At 42.4% G+C, this 14,798-nt stretch overlaps 1 protein-coding gene across 3 annotated transcripts in view; it reads right to left on the reverse strand.

Annotated features, from left to right (window-relative positions):
* Positions 1-3,326: 3,326 nt before the first annotated feature.
* Positions 3,327-14,798, reverse strand: part of tet1 (tet methylcytosine dioxygenase 1) — a 36,953-nt gene continuing 25,481 nt past the window's right edge. For all 3 annotated transcript variants that reach the window (XM_006783870.3, XM_006783869.2, XM_006783868.3), the window contains exons 3-12: positions 11,943-14,142; positions 10,918-11,008; positions 9,079-9,172; positions 8,196-8,404; positions 7,963-8,113; positions 7,668-7,757; positions 7,319-7,456; positions 6,993-7,169; positions 6,755-6,899; positions 3,327-6,661 (exon numbers count right to left, since the gene is read on the reverse strand). In XM_006783870.3, the coding sequence (XP_006783933.2) occupies positions 5,643-6,661; positions 6,755-6,899; positions 6,993-7,169; positions 7,319-7,456; positions 7,668-7,757; positions 7,963-8,113; positions 8,196-8,404; positions 9,079-9,172; positions 10,918-11,008; positions 11,943-14,142 (4,314 nt within the window). In that variant the 3' untranslated portion in view covers positions 3,327-5,642. The remainder of the gene's footprint in view (positions 6,662-6,754; positions 6,900-6,992; positions 7,170-7,318; positions 7,457-7,667; positions 7,758-7,962; positions 8,114-8,195; positions 8,405-9,078; positions 9,173-10,917; positions 11,009-11,942; positions 14,143-14,798) is intronic.

A 14,798-nucleotide genomic window follows, 5' to 3' on the forward strand; every position in this document is an offset into this window, starting at 1 on the left:
TAGTAAGGAAATGTATGTTCTTTGTTGTAATGATGCTTCTTGGCAATAAATCTTTTATCATTGGAAAGCTAGTTTATGTCCCCTTAAATATAGCCATATATAAAGAAAATGCATTTGTCGGTTCAGCAGAAGAGTTGAGTATGTAGCTGAAGAATCACATTTTCTTTTATATAACATGGATGGCCGGGTGCGTGTTCAACACTTACCCGGGGAACACCTCCACCAGGATGCACTTATGGAACGAGTTTATGGAGGCAGTGTGATGGTTTGGGCAATGTACTGCTGGGAAACTTTCGGTCCTGCCATCCATGCGGGTGTTACTTTGACACGTACCACCCACCTAAGCATTGTTGCAGACCATATACACCCTTTCATGGAAAATGCTTTATCCCTGATGGCTGTGGGCATCAACAACAAGTTTGAGGTGTTGACATGGCCTCCAAATTTCCCAGATCTCAATCTAATCAAGCATCTGTGCGATGTGCAGGACAAACGAGTCCGATCGATGGCGACGCCCCTCACAACTTACGGGACTTAAAGGATCTGTTGCAAACATTTTGGTGCTAGATACCACAGCACAACTTCAGGGGTCTAATGGAGTTCATGTTTCGAAGGGTCATGGCTGTTTTGGCAGCAAAAGGGAGATCAAGTGCATGTGTCTGATCGGCGTATTGTGAGGGACCAAGCAGCCAAAGCAAAGAGGACACAGGCAAAAACGTATCTTCAAAAAGGGTTTTCTTTATTTTAACCCTCAAAAAGTCCAAAATTAACAAAATTCAAAAACATACTTAGCAGGCCCATAAACGAGGTCAACTAAATATAACTCTACGAAAAGTAATTTCCAGAAACTTAAACAAAACAAAGTGAGACACAACTTAACTCACAAACTGACCTAATTACAAAGACACATGAGGGTAGCTTTTATAATGATTTGGCCAAACCATTTACACACAATAGGGGGGAAAACAAAAACACACACTAATATTAACTAAGCACAGAATAACCTAACTAAACCTAAAACACCCTGCTCCTGGTAAGCCCATGGTTGGTCCTGCTGAGCAGGCATTTTGTTCCCAGAGTCCTCAGCCATGCCTTTTGCCCAGACAGGAAACAGCCACCGCCCAAACCCAGGTAACTCAAAGAAAGAGAAACATAATTAATATAACAAAACATTTTAGAAAAACCACACAATGTTACTATGTGCGCGCCTCATAATACCAGTGTTAGGTTTAACCAAATGATTAATGAAGAAAACTGCAAAGCAAACTAATAAAGTAAAAAATGGACTAATTTACCCCTGTGTGGCTGATGCCATCACATGTATATATATATGTATATTATATTAATGAAACATGTTACGGTGAAGGGTTTGTTCCTATTACTTCTATATCAATCAAAGTGTGACATGTACTGGAGAGACAGATGTACTCCAGTTGACTTTGGAGTCCTGGAAAAACCATATTTTCTGTATGAATCTATCAGATACAGAAAACATGGAGGACATGCCAGCAGTTTGCAGGCATTCATTTATGCACAGGTCCCACCACAGCATTTCAGGTCGGTTGAGGTCTGCACTTTGACTGGGCCACTAGAGCATCTTGATTTTTATCTTTTCAGCCAATCTCTTGCAGATTTGCTGCTGTGCTTGGGATCATTTTCCTATTGTATGACCCAGTGAACATGTGCGTCATGGCCAAAGATCTCCACTGTGGTCTCATCAGTACAAAGGACATTGATACAGAAGCCTTGTGGTTTGTTCAGATGCAGCTTTGCAAACCTAAGCCATGCTGCCATGTTCTTCTTGGAGAGGAGAGATTTTCTCCTTGCAACGCCTCCAAACAAGCCATACTTGTTCAGTCTTTTTCTAACTGTGCTATCCTGAACTTTAACTTAACTAAGGCTTGAATGTGGTGAATTTGTTCACTGCTGGGATGATTGTGAGATTGTGTTAGTTCACACCTGAATACCTCAGACCAGCAAGCTGCCAAAACCTCTGCTTTTGTAGAAGTGCTTATTAGCTGCACCCAGCTGCTACTTACCGTCTTAACTCCTATGGAAGCACTACTTTATTTTCACATGACTGCATGTTGCAGCAGCTTATCGTGAAGCACTCTTTGCGTTGTTATGGCTAATTTCAAGTTTTCAAATTGATTTATCAGGCTGGTAATCTCTTGATCAACCTACAGAAGATACTAAATCATACAAATGTACTGTAAAACGAATAAGAGGGACATGTTGGATGAAATGCCTGAGCTCACACTAATGTTAAATCATGCACTCATAGTTCCCGACTCCCGACCATGCAGCTGTGGTCACATGTGGTCAACTGAGTGAACGCATTCACACAATAATGACAACTTACAAGTTACAGGGATTTAACACTGTGGCCTTTATAAATCATGCTGTTTTTCACACTTGATATGTGATTTTTTATTTTATGGATTGTCTTTTTGCTTTTTCCCCCCTTCTTTTCTACTCTTACTGAGCAGTCAAATATTTTAAATTAATTTATTTTTCCACACATTCAGTCCTTTCTGGAATCACACACAGGCTCACACTCTGATGGTAGGATCAGAAGCATTCGTCCAATCATAGTTGAGGTTGTGATGAGGCTGGAGCCCATCCTAGCTTTCATAGGACAAAAGGTGGAGCACACCCTCGACAAGTTACCAGTCAGTTGTAGGGCTAACACAGAGAGGCAACCATTCACATTCACACCTGCAATTAAGTTAGGATCACCAATTAAAAGCTGGTAACTCCATACATGCTTTTGAAATGTGGGAGAAAGCTGGAGTTACACAGAGAGTTCTTGCTGTGAGTAAACGGTGCCAACCACCACATTGAAAAGACTGTCCTTATATTTAAAATTATGTTAGTTTCTCCTGTTACTTTTGAGCCTAAACAGTTAATCCAACTTAATTCTTAAACCCCTTAATTAAAGCTAAACAAGTTTGTGCTTTCATCAATTCGTAATGTTTTGATCTAAAATGCACTGTGGCATTATACAGAGACAAAACTCCCCAAATTGTGTCTTTGTCCGAGAGCTTAGGGATCTAACTGTCGGTTGTGCTCTGAAGGTTTGCTCTTGTGCTGAAATCACGTTACATTTAATTTATTCAGGAGAAAATCACTGTCATACATCTACAAGCTAGCTAGAAAATAATGTCATGTTTTTACTTCAGGAGGCAAAGTGTACAAAAACAAGTAATGTTTCATCTTTAGGGGACAAAGTCTGAGTGACTTCATTGGAATACCAGATCAGTGAGTCATACAGCCAGTATAGGAAAATCAGATGGAGAAAAAAAAAAGAGGAGATCATAATCAGGTCCAAAATATAAATATGACTTTATTTCACAATCCCGAAAGAGATCAGCCATCCATAAAAGGAATGCGAAATTTATTCTCTTCTCAAGTCTAAACTGGATATACTTTAAGCGACGTACAGTAATTCAGTTTCAAAGTAAGCAAGATCACCCATTGTCTAAACACCAGTAACAATACAGTAAAAACAATATGGTTCACATACATATTTACACATTTTCTACTAAGAATGTTTCCCCATTTTTTTTTAATGCTGGTGCTCGTTGTTAGTTCTTTGTTGATTAAAGAAATGGACTAAAACTGTCCCCCACAGGAAGTCGAGAGAAACATTTAGAACTGTAATTTCATCACGTGATGTTCAAAAAATATTCTTTTTAAATTTAACTCATTTAAAAAACAGTTTTACATTCATCTTTATTTGTGTGACTTTTGATAACTGCTGCAGAGTTGGGTTTAAATGTGGAAGACATTTGAACTCTATGTGGACATCTGCCCATAGTGCGCTGTTTTACTTGTACTTGACAAATTAAAGTATGTCATGATGTTGCCATCCGGTAACGACCAGAAGAAATGAACTGAACTGAATCAAATACAGGATCAGTGAGTGCTGAGTTTCAAAAAGCACCGTGCCATCACTGTTATACAGTACATAAGCAGGTTGCGTCAATGCATGTACCTTGACATCTTGTCCTATTAGCACCAAAAGGAAGTCAAAGTGTTTAAAAGACCCAAATGCATCTACAGGAAATGTTATGCCATCAGTTTTAGTGTGAATATTATGTCTCCATCTCTTGATTCATTCTTAAAATTAAGAGCTTTGCTTGTATGAGTAACAGAAAAATAACAAGGAAGAAATCCTGATTAATCAGGAGTTGACACCAACCCCCCTTTTTTTTTAGACCCTGTAAAAAAGCGTTCTGTAAACAAAGTTTTCACAAAGGTCGAGCACCCGAAATCGTCTTAGGCAGCTGGCTAAGTGGGATCTGGTATTTGAGTGGTTTCACAACAAAAGACAAGGGAAAAGAAACAGACTGATTATTCAGCAGTGGCTAATGCAGCTTTATGCTCAAACTTAAGAGTATGGACATAAAAGCCGAGCATGATCTGTTGACATATCTGACACTTTGTGGTTTCTGGGAAAAAAAAAAAAAAAGGTCTTCTTAGCACCAATATCATGTACAGTAGGTGTTTTAATTCCTATAATCACTCTTGTTCCCTATAAAAAACTGAATTCCTTTTCCAGAAGCTGAACGTAAGTAAAGTGCAAATGATGATAAGCACTTTACTGATGTAGCATTTCATTATTCCTCGCTAGGTGTTTAGTTTCATTAGATATGTATGTCATCTTCAATCAAATGAGTGAAACGCAATTAAGTGCAGAAATACTGTAAAAAAAAAAAAAAAAAAAAAAAAAGGATTAATGCTAAAATGTCATATATTTCTCTGTCTGTACATACATATTCAGGCCTATGGACTGGGACCCTTTTCAAGTTAGGTTTAAAAAAAAAAGTGCTTTTTAATATGCCATACATATCTGTGAATAAAAGACAAACTATCCAGATGTGGATATAACAAATAAACAAACAACAGACCGAGGAAGTACATTTCTTTCATCAACCGCCGACAGAAGTCAGTGGCAGCAGAAGGAAATGTGTAATGCTACATGTGACAATCTGTAGTAAAAATATGCAGAATATTAGTCTCGTTTTCTACATAATGTGATGTAATGAGTTTGCTTAATAAAGATTACAGTGAGAATGGCACCAATGTAAAAAAAAAAAAAAAAAAAAAAAGGCCAATGAGATTCATCTTCTGAAAAGAGAATTACTGGCTGAAATAAAAAGTAAATTTCTACTGTACAACATAAAATCTGAACACATAATGCAGGTCATCGTAGAAATCTTGCAGTAAACAGGCTTACACCAGAAATTAAATATAAATCGTTATGATCAGAATAAATAATCACATCTTTTTTTTCTGTTTGTTCTGTATATAAAACCAGTTTAAAAATGTATTTTAAATGCTTCAAAGCACCATCTCTTTACAATAAAAACCGACACCGAAACTCACAGTTAAAAAGCCGACAACCTTTGGTCTTCTTCATCACTCTGAAGGAAGAGACGAAGAAGGGCAAAGTGAACAGGTATAAGAAAAGCACGATGAAAAAAAAAAAGAATAAAAATGAGAGTAGCAGTTTAAAATTGTCTGAGGTAAGGCAGAAGCACAGGGTGTAGGAGTTTTCTGTGTTTGAGTGTGTGTGTGTGTGTGTGTGTGTGTGTGTGTGTGTGTGTGTGAGAATGTCAAGGTTTAAAACACGTTGACTAAGACCAGCGATTGTATGGACCCGTCACTTGGGTAAGAGCATACGGGGACGCGGTGATGACCCCGTCCCTTGGGAGAGTCCATGCCTTACGTGTGGGGACATTCATAATCCTCGTCTCCTCTGTCTCCTCACCCGTTTCCTCCTCTCCCTCCACCCCTCCAGCACCTTTACTAAGGCTGCCCTCCAGCCTCAATCTCTCAGCCTCCTCCTCTCTGTCCCGTTCCCGCTTGGCCATTTTGGCATCCCACATAGCCATCCCGTGGCCCGGCTCATTTAGAGACTTATGCTGGTAGAAGACTAGAGAGATGCGGGTGGGGTGGCTGCGATTTGGCTTGAGGACTGGAGTAGTGGCGTGGAGCTCCCGCCGCGCGCACTCGATTAGGATGGAGCCGTGCGACGGGGCCACGGCAACTCCGCCTATTTCGCTGTCGAGGAAGTTGTGTTCGCTGTCTGACCACACCTCTTCCTGCTTCACTTCATCTGGTTCAAATTGTGGAGTTTGTACAGGGAAGGAGAGAGGAGACATCGGTGGGAGGCCATGACCCCTAGCCTCTGCTATGACATCTCCCACAGACCCATGGAGCCCATTGAGCCGGCTGAAGAGGCCCTCAGACGTAGGACTGGGGGAGAACGGAGAGGGAGGAGGAGCGCTCCCACTGGGAAGAGGTTTGTGCTGAGGAGAACAGTGCACCTCTCTGGGCTCAGTTTTAAAAGCACCATCATAGTCAGCAGGTGTGTTACGTGGAGGTATACACTCTGTTGGAGCACACTGGTCACCAGATGCTGGAGAATAACCATTCACTGTATCACTCATTGTCTTATAACTGAGAACTGAGCCATTCTGTCCAAACTGGAGGCCAGGCAGGCCATGGGTGTTGGGTGAGATGACCTCCCTCTGCGGGTTGACTCCTGGACCCACAGTGGGGTAGCTGCTGATCTGGTTATAAGTGCAGGGTTGATTCTTCTCTGGTAGGTACCTTTCCACACTAGCAGGTCTGTAAGAGCTGTTGTATCCAGCTTTTGTTTTGTAGGAAGAAAATTCATATATTTTAATGTGGTTATATTAAAACAGCTATAAATCTTAAATGACCAGTGGCGTGAATGTACTACCTTTGTTGGGGCTTTCAACTTTCACTTTTCCAGGAGTGAGAGGAGTCACCCCAAGTTTCTTCTCCAGTCGCTCTGCTTGAGCCTTAAGGCGAGCCTCTTGTCTGATCTTACGGGCTGATTTTACCGGCTCTGCCAGCAGACGAACCTGACATGTACCAAAATTGAATTATTTAAAGCATGTTAACACTGACTGCACACTGACCCACAAGTAAAACAAGATCCTTTTTGGTTCACTCACCTCTCGAGGAAAGGAAGACAGAACTTGAAGAGCACCACTTTGGATCTTTGCCATCTGGCCCTCAGCATGACCAAACTCATCTGTGTCAGAGATCTTGTAAAGTGGCAGCACGTGGAGCTGCTCATCCTCTGGCATGTTACGAACTGCACGGTTGTCTTCCTTGGTTAAAGTGCAAACCTAAAAAACGCCAACCCAAAGCCAAAAAGCTAAATTTTCAGCCAAACAGGATCGGTTTAATACTTCCAAACAAAAAACTGTTGACCTTCAAATTTAGATGCACCATGTAGGAGTAAATTACATGGTATCGCATTCTTAAGCTTGCTTACCACGGTGCTGCCATTATTCATGTTGCTAGTGTCTTTGTGAGCGTGTGCACAGAAATCCACACAAGCTGTAACCCCAGAAAAAGGACGTCCCTCCTTCTTGCCCAGCCGGCATTCACCCCCCGCCGCCTCATATTCCACCTGTGAGACCCGAAAAAACAGGACACTAAGGAAAGATTTCTTAAAACTCTTAAGAGTCCGTAGAATAAACAGGTCCCAGAAGTAGCCTGGAGTGAGACTGTATGGCAATTTAAGGAAAAAGATTAACTGAAAATCACTTCCGCTGAATTAAATCAAGCCCAGGAGAGCAAAGGATTACCAGAGACGAATGTGGTCGTTTCCCGTTTCATACCTGGTTTTGGAAAGCCTGAGGAGCCAGTTTCTTGTAGAGGGGAGCGACCTCGGTGGCAAGACTCTGAAGGTTGTTTTCTACCTTCAACTCCTGAAAATAAAAGCTAACACTGTTCAAAGGAACCTACTTCTAACTCTTATTGTAATATCCAACATGGTTCATCAGCAGGCAAACCTTCAAAAAACTACTAGCTTGACCTAAATAACAAGAGACGATTTTTCACTCAGATTTTGCTGTAAGCTGTACTGCTCACTCATTGTTTGCTGCTGTAAATTAAAAAAGCACACTCTCTCACCTCCTCTCGGTAGTCACCTTGCAGGCGAAACTTCCGAGGAACTTTGCTGCGTGCAAATTTGCATCCATTGAAGTACATGCTCCAGGAGCAACCAAAGGAAAATGAAGCTCCGCAGGTGTCCGGATCTAAACCCTGGCACGCACATGTGCGACTGTAAAGAAACGGGAAATAACAAATGAAAAATAAAGAGGCAAAAAGAAGCGTTATGGAAAAATAAAAGAAGGGGTACTCACTCTTCGTTGAGTGCACAACGACGGCTGGTGGGGGAGCCGTACTTAAAGAGGGTCTCTGTCAGCTCCTGGTATAGGTGGTCTGCTACCGGCCGAGGAATTCCCTCCCAGGCCAGGATGAGGATCACCAACACTGCCGAGTCGCAGTGGTGCCCTGGCCTATGGCGGACCAAACACAGCAGCTTCTCCTCTTCACTGCCACGCCGGATCACCTGTCAGAGGACATTTAATTTATAAATACACAAACGTCAGTCACATTTGAAACTTGGATTGCAACACAGATGAATGCACTAAGCTCACTACATAGATCACTATAAGTGACCTGCCATACCACCAGACTAGGCAGAAAATGTTGTGAATAAATTTGCAATTTAATGCCTCTGACACGGAGATTGTTTTAGTTTGTCTGTTTGTTTGTGTTGTTAGAAGAAATTATCAAGAGGTTATGGATGGATTGGATTCATGTGAAAATTATACCGGAGGTGGCTAACTTTTTGACTTGATCCACATTAAGCTCTGGTACTGGGTCCAGGAATACCTGGACGAACATTCGGTGTCATATCTAAACAAATACCAATAAAACTGAAACATGAAAAATTGCTGTTCAAGACAAAGAAAACACAAACTAATCCACATATCCTTCTTGATCTAAAGACTCTAAAGTTTATGCCATGGTTTATGCAGCCATGGCGGAAGTACGCTGTCTCAGACTGCTCGCTATGTTTAAACTTTGGTTACACAGTTGGCGGCAGCTAAGGTTTTGCCATGGTGGTGATAAAAGCATAAATCAGAGGCTGCCTTTCATTTCTTACACTAAATATACTGGCTCACAACAATGTTTACATTTACAGCAGACACATTCAGGACACAGACACCAACCACATACCCATTTAGCTATTGGACACCCCTGGGAGCTCCTGCCTTCTTTCCCAGTGTAAACAACAACTTCCACCCTTATTGCATTTCCTTTGGCACCATACCTAAAACACAGACACACACACACACACACACACACAATAAATGATAAGTCTGTGCTCTTCACAAAAGAACGTATAAAAGTCATCGGCATAATTTCTGAAAGTTAGAATAATATTTAAAACATGTAACAGTTAATACAACTATTTTTTTGTTTAAAATATACATACACCACTCATCACAAAATAAGACAACATCAGTTAAACTTCAGGGTCATTCTGTTCAGTTAGGAAGCATAAACCACTATGAATGCATTTAGTTTGGTGCAAATCACACTGGTGTCCTGTTTTGATGTTGCCGTCATCACAGCATTTGTTACGGTGTCTTCAGACTCTCTCTTCTGTCACATGCACTCTATGTGAAATCCATGTCCCTGCTCTCATCAGCCAAGAGAACAGGATGCCACTGACAGACCTGCCAGTTCTGGTGTTCATGGGTGAACGCCAGTTGAGCTGCACTATGCTGATCTGTGAACGTGAGTCCGGCTAAAAGACGTTGAGCCCTGACGACACCCTTGTGGAGTCTGCTTGTGACAGTTTCCTCAGAAACATGCAAATGATCAGCCCCAGGAGGTGATTTTTGTCGGACTCAAGAAGTGCTCCTCCTGTTTTTCTTAGCAGAAAGGTGCAGACAGCGATCCTGTTGTTGGGTTGATGCCCTTCTACAGCCTTGTCCAGCTGTCTCACTCTTGAGACACAGCAAACCTTCCTGTGACAGCACATTTGGATGCGGCATCCTGAAGAAACTTAGCTGCCTGCAGGTAGCATTTCATGGTAGCAGTAATAACAAGGACACAAGCAAAAAGAAAAACAACAGTGTGGAGGGATAAGGAGAGGGTAACGGTAACGGTGCATCTCGAGACCTCCCGTTCATGATCATTTACACTAAAGTAGGTGAAATGGGTTCACAATGGTTAATGCTTCCTAACTGAACCAAACTGTCATCCCTAAAGTTTAACTGACTTATTGTTAAACTGCGGAGAACAAGTACTCCCTTAATGTTTTTGGGATGCTGTATCTTCCCTCATTTTTAACAAAAATCTGGTAGGATGTAATGCGTTATTACTGCCAGAAGGTGGAGGTAATACAACTAAAAGCTGTTTACCGAATAGTAAAATGCGCTACTAACTACCAGGCATTGGATTGAAAAAAGGTGAGATGTGGTTAGAGTATTTGGATGTTGGGCAATAGTATTTCTGCTCAAAAAGCCCATATCTAGCATGTATGGATGGCAATATGCTATATATTACACATGAGGAAGCTTAACCCTTCCTGAGAGCAACTGACAACACAAAAACCTCACAGCATTTCAAAATAAACCCTTTGTGTATTTTAGTGAATTACAAAGGTTCGTATAATGTAAGCAGTGGTATGTGTCCAAAAGAGCTAATTAGACCAAAGACTAAACTATTTAATTTTTACCAGCCAAGCTGAAAATATACGTTAAGTGTAGCTGTCAAATGGACTTGATGAACCACAAGTTGTATTTAAACAAGCTGTCATCCTGCTTTACGGGCCCCTCGTCTGAGCTAGAGGGGTTTCCTGTTTCAGCATGCTGTGTGTGTGTGTGTGTGTGTGTGTGTGTGTGTGTGTGTGTGTGTATATGTGTGTATGTGTTGAGCTATCCTTCCTTTTAATGACATAGCATGGTTGTGATCCCGCCCCATTCCACCAAGCCTGTGGTCTACTACTAAGCTGTGGTAGTAAACACACCCCACAGAGTGTAAACAACGCTGCTGTAGTCACTCTACCTGTTCTCCATAAGTTCCCTCACTGCAGCGACGCTGGGTCCTGCCCCAAGATGAGTATAGTAAGGGCCTTCTTCCTTTTCAATGATCTGGTCTGTGAAAGACAACAATGAATATTGGAGCAACTTCTTCAAATAGCATTCCACTGATGCGTTGCTGGCACGTTTAAAGAGAAACACAGACAACCTGTTTGATATTTTTAATAAAAACATCAGATAAATGTTGAAGTACAAACTAAATGTAGCTGGATTTCAGTTTTAGTTTAGGGTTCAACACCTTGGAGGTCTTTTGAAATGCATCATAATAAGTCAACAAGCCTCCACAAAACATTCAAAATCCTGCTCCAAATATGGCAGAGAAATGCAGCCTTTCATGCTCGATTTGGCTGTTGAATTAGGACACAGTGTATGTGTGTGTGAGTGTATGTTTGAGTCAGAGTGAGAGAAAAAAGTCAGTTTGAGGTCAAACACCAGCAGTCTCACTCAAAAGAAAACTCCAAAGGGACGGCTCACCCTAAAATCAAATACACGTGTTTCCCTCTGGCCTGCAGTGATACTTAGCTTTGGTGTAAGCTGCTCAGTTTAGAAGATATCACCTCTTTCATTCTGATGTCTCACTTTACTTGAATATAATTGAACTAGATGGCTCTCATCTTTTAATGCTCTATTAGAAAGGAATTTGTCACACAACTTGTCTAGTTGATTAGAAAAAAAATTTTCTAAATTGAGTGACTCACAACAGAGACTTTACTGCTGAGTTTTAAAATGCACTTTTTTAATGCTTTGACCATAGTGTGACTGCAATCTAATTTCATTAGACTGTAGAGAAGGCAGTCATTTGTATATTTTCTATCTGTTATCGCCCAATCTGGGCAAATCTCACGCGCAACAGCTACTCAGCTTTATAAACAACTCTGCAGGCCAGAGGAAAAACATGTACATTAGTCTGTTTAATTTCAAAGTGGTTCAAATTTAATGTGATGGAAACACGTGCGCTAAAAAGTTGAAGTGAAGACAGAAGCAACTCACCCACACACTGACAGGATGGAAGATCAGCCAGTTTTTTGGAAGGTGTGTTGAGCAAGTTCTTGGTAGGTGTATCCAGAAAACTCGAGGGAGACTCCAGAAAACTGTTGATGCCGTTCTTGGATGGAGTTGAGTCCGCAGAGTGTCCCTGACTCCCATCAGTGGTTGTAGACAGGACAGTGACAGGTCCTGAACTCTCCAGCTTGTAGTAGCTTTGTTGACTTAGAGGAGGGGGCTGGTGAGCCCCTGAGAAGCCATTAGCCAGACCATGATGCCCAGACGTAGGGCTGAGAAAAGCTGATTTGGCTGGGCTGGTGTTAGGATCAGCACCGTGCTGCAGCCCACCACAGGGCTGCGCTACCTGAGATAACAAATGCTTTTCGTACTCTTCTGGTCCTGCAGCGTAACCATTGCATGGATTATGTTGGTGAAGTGGACCTTTGGAAAGGGACCACAGCTGGTTTTCTTGACCGGAAATGTGGTTGAACGTTGTGAGAGTGCTATAGTTCTGAGTCTGATGCCCTAAATGAGATATATTTTGAGTGTTAATCTGATGGATAAATTGCTTCCTCTCCTCCTGTGCCTCAGCCAAGTATCTCTTCAGATCAATTTGAGCCTGAGGCAGAAATAGGTTTTTCTTGTGGTGAAGTCCCGATTTACCCTGCAAGGGATTCTTCTGGTTTCTGCTCTTGTACGGCGTCTCTCTATTTGGCGTGTGCTGATTTAATCCATCAGTTTTTTTCTTTCTGGGCTTGGAAGGCGCAGCTTTTGTTTTCTTCCTGACAGGTGTTTTCTGACTGGGAGGCTGCTGGGATTTGTAGTTGTATTTGATAGCTGAAACAGGCGCTCCTTTCAGAGGATTGTTCTCTGACTGCTGGTTGTGCTGGGACTGGATGATGAAGGCTAAATTTGCCAGCTGAGCTGCCACTTCCTCTTCATCTCTGTTTCTACTCACTTTAGCAACAACCCCACCCTCCATAGACAGATGCTCATGATCCTTACTAAACTTCACATCAGTGGGGGTTTTATAACTGAATTCAGACTTAATGACAAAAGCACCACAATCCTGTTCTGTCCTCCTGGAGATTGTTTTATCACTGTGTGAGCTCGCCTCCAAGAGGCTCTGTAGCTTGTTTATGCTCAACCCGTTGGAGCGCTGGATGACATTCCCTTGTCTGGCCACAGGAGGTCGTATAACTGACATCTGGTGTAGTGGTGAGCTGATGACAGAGACTTTGTTGTAGCCAAAAGCTACTGCGGGTTTGGCTTCTTGCAGGACTGTATTTGTACTCGAGGCTGATGATGGCACAGCAGTAGAAATGGGATGTTCACACTTACTTTCAGTTTTAATGGACCCTGGTGTGCTTTGAGGTATAGCTGCCAGCTGAGTCAAGGCCTCAATAGCGATAGCCTGATCAACACTAAGGTTTCTCCTCTCTGCCAAAGATTGCACGCTTGGTAACAAGACACTTGGAAGAGGCTCACTTTTAATGGGTGGGGGAGTGCTTTGCAGATTAACAGGAGTGCTTTTCAGATACAAGTCCTCTTTCTCTTTTCTCACAAAGTGCAAATCTGGTGCCTCTGTTTTGATGGAGTGAAGTATGGAAGCACGAGAGCTGAAGAGTTTCTCCTCCAGCCCCTTCCTCTCTGTGACAGAAAGACACACAACCGCTGCCAGCGTAGCCAGTGGGTCCTCACATACCTCATCTTCATCACTCAGCTGCGTGGTGGTCTGTTCAGTGATCCACACCCATGGCTCCTCCTGTTTTATCTTCTTTAGTGGAACTGACAAGTCATCTGGAGGAGTCATGGGTCCATTCTCAGAGTCTTTAGGAACTGCAGCTATGATATTCCTTTGAGGCTCCAATGCCATTGTAGTCCGTTTCAAAGCAGACACAGTGGTCATATTAGCACCAGGTTTAGGTTTTATCAGGTTTGCAGCAGAACCATTCTGAAAAGTCACAGAAGAGCATACTTGTTGAAGTGGTGCAGTGCTGGTCAGCTCCAGCCCGGGCTCTCCTTTAATAAGTATTGGCCGTACACCTTGGTCCAAGACCTGGTCGTGGGTGAGTGAGTGGGTAATGGGGGGAGTCTGTGTATGAGGTATGTGGCCTTCCTCCCCCTCATCCTCCTCTGCTGCCATGTGGGTGTCATCCATCTGTGCTTTGCCTGTGCCATTTACCAACCCACTTTCTGGAACCACCTGAAACACGGAGACAGGGAGAGAAACAAGAAGAGAGAGGTGACTCAAGCTCTCACAGTACACAGCGAATCAGCTTGTTCTAAACAGTCACGGCACAGAGCACAGCAGATTGCCTCTCAGCGTGGCACGAGCATCTGCTGCAGCCACTATCAAGGCTGTGGAAAATATTATGGCATTGGGAAAACAAATAATCTCCTTTTTCACAAATCTGACCTCTAAACAGAGCTAATAAAAAGTTAAACTGAGATAATTCGCAGTTGAGGCTTCGATAACGACTACATTAATATCTGAGCTCAGGAGTGTTGAGAGCAATGGATCCAAAAGTAGCTAAGAGCCAACAAGTAAACATTTGGAGTCATCCACAGTTCAAGGCTGCGCTACTTCCAGTGGGTCACTGAGGGTATGTGTGCAACGTGTATGTACGTGTTGTGTTTGTCCTGGGCTTGAATGTGTGCTCCTGGGTATGCATGTGTGTGCATGCACACGTGATTATCCACACAGCTGGCCTGACATTACAGTATAGCCCCTGTGCATTGTTAAGAGTGATTAACCCACTGTGGGTCTTACACACAGTAGCTACGGCACCGCCTGACCTTCATGAACTGTGATCATACAAAGGTCAACCATGGCGTATGGATTACCCACAAAAACATTAT

The sequence above is a fragment of the Neolamprologus brichardi genome, chromosome 13 (genome assembly GCF_056152115.1).
Source record: "Neolamprologus brichardi isolate AB-2024 chromosome 13, ASM5615211v1, whole genome shotgun sequence".
Lineage (NCBI taxonomy): Eukaryota > Metazoa > Chordata > Actinopteri > Cichliformes > Cichlidae > Neolamprologus > Neolamprologus brichardi.